Genomic DNA, 1,726 nt, shown 5'->3' on the forward strand with positions numbered 1-1,726 from the left:
AAACTTCCTTAAGCTTTTACTTCTCGTAACTTTGATTGCCTTTTTTTCTGTCCCTTCACTGGAGGCTAGAAAGAGAGGAAGGAAAAAAGTAACAAACACAGGAGCAAACCTAGGAAACCCACCCCTCCAAGTAGACCTCAAAAGACTAGAAGACTTAGTAGATCAAAAAATTAAGGAAGTTTTTGAAGCTCAAAAAAAATCAGACAAAGCATTTAAAGAGTATAACCCCAAACTTGAAAAAGTAACACATGCAGCATTGAAAGCATACAACAATTTTCAAAGAAAATTCCGTTTCCTATTTTTTAGAAAAAAAATTCAAGAAAAAATATTTAAAGAATTTAAAGAAGCTGAAAAAAAAGCAGATGAAGCAAAAGACGAAGGTTTAGATGCTCAACTTCAATTAAATAAAGCTATATCTGAAGCAAGGCTTGAAATTCAAAAATTTGAAAACGCTCTAAATTCAGAAAAAAAAAAAGCTGAAAGTGATCAAGATAAAAACAAAGAAAATAAGATTAAACAAAAAATTCATGAATTAAAAGGCTTAAACAAAACATTTGAAAACGAGATCGAGAAGAATGAAGAAAAAAACAAAAAGATACATCAACAATATCAAAGCCACTTAAATGCTCTACATACTCAAGATAAAGCAAATACGGCCGAAAAAACCGCAGAACACGCAAGGAAAAAAGCAAACCAAGACCCAAAAAATGCAATTTTTGAAACAATCGCAAAAACAGCAGAAGAAGATTTTCGCAATACTCAACTTGACGCATACCATAAATACTGGAACTTAATTCGAGATGAAGATAAAAAGTATCTGCAGATTATAAAGGAAATCATACTTAGCATCCGGGATCAGTCTTTTTTAATGATTACGACGTGGGCTTTATCATGCATCCTCTATTTTGTTTTGTTTAACTCACTCATTTATAACAATATCTTACCCCCAGTTATCGATTATCTCTCTATAGATGTGCAAGGGTTTAAAACAAAAGGTACATGGCTTCAAGAGCTCTATCAGGCATATACGTCAGAAATTCATCAGAAAAACTATCCTTTTCTTAGCGCGTTTTTTGGAGTTTTCCCAGTTTCCCTAGGTCTTCTTCTTGCCCTCAAGCCTAAAGATCCGAGTGCCAGTTCCTCTTCCGGTGCAGGAGCGGCATCCACACCCGGCACCCCTGTCCCTCCCATTGTTCCTGTAGCGGCATCCACATCCGGCACCCCTGTCCCTCCCATTGTTCCTGTAGCGGCATTCACACCCGGCACCCCTGTCCCTGCAGCGAAATATACATTGGCGGAATTGATATGGAAAATTTCTCGTCTAATCAACTTTTTGTTGTCCTATTTTGGTTTTTGGTTTATTGCTCAGGGCGTTGCCGAGAAGCGTTTGACACACTTCAAACTCTTTTCCGGGGATGGATCTATGAAGGATACAAGTTTGAAACCCTCGATGCCGATTTCTAATCTTCTCTTCTCTGCGATATCCCTGATGCTTTTTTATAAAGATAACTACTTGCCTGGGCTACCTTCGTTTCTAAGAGACCTATTTGGACTTTCAGAACCAGAAAATAAGAGTAATTTTTTTGTTCAATTCTTTACATTCATATATTTCGCCTCTTTGGTGATTCACCTTGTTTTCGATATTGGATTCAGGATTGTTTTTGATTTCATGTTGTCCCAAAATTTCGTTTCCGAAGCGATTCTTAGTCTCCTTTTCTTTTTAGCC

The 1,726-nt window shown here is 36.8% G+C and overlaps 1 protein-coding gene across 1 annotated transcript; it reads left to right on the top strand.

The window, feature by feature from the left end:
- Nucleotides 1-1,724, top strand: DI09_293p10 (uncharacterized protein; the record flags this gene model as incomplete). Its single annotated transcript, XM_013382700.1, has 2 exons — nucleotides 1-1,574; nucleotides 1,654-1,724. Coding segments are annotated over 2 exons (1,645 nt in total), but the record flags the coding sequence as incomplete, so codon positions are not given.
- Nucleotides 1,725-1,726: the final 2 nt, after the last annotated feature.

This window comes from Mitosporidium daphniae, assembly GCF_000760515.2.
Source record: "Mitosporidium daphniae strain UGP3 chromosome Unknown contig-293, whole genome shotgun sequence".
Taxonomy (NCBI): domain Eukaryota; kingdom Fungi; phylum Microsporidia; genus Mitosporidium; species Mitosporidium daphniae.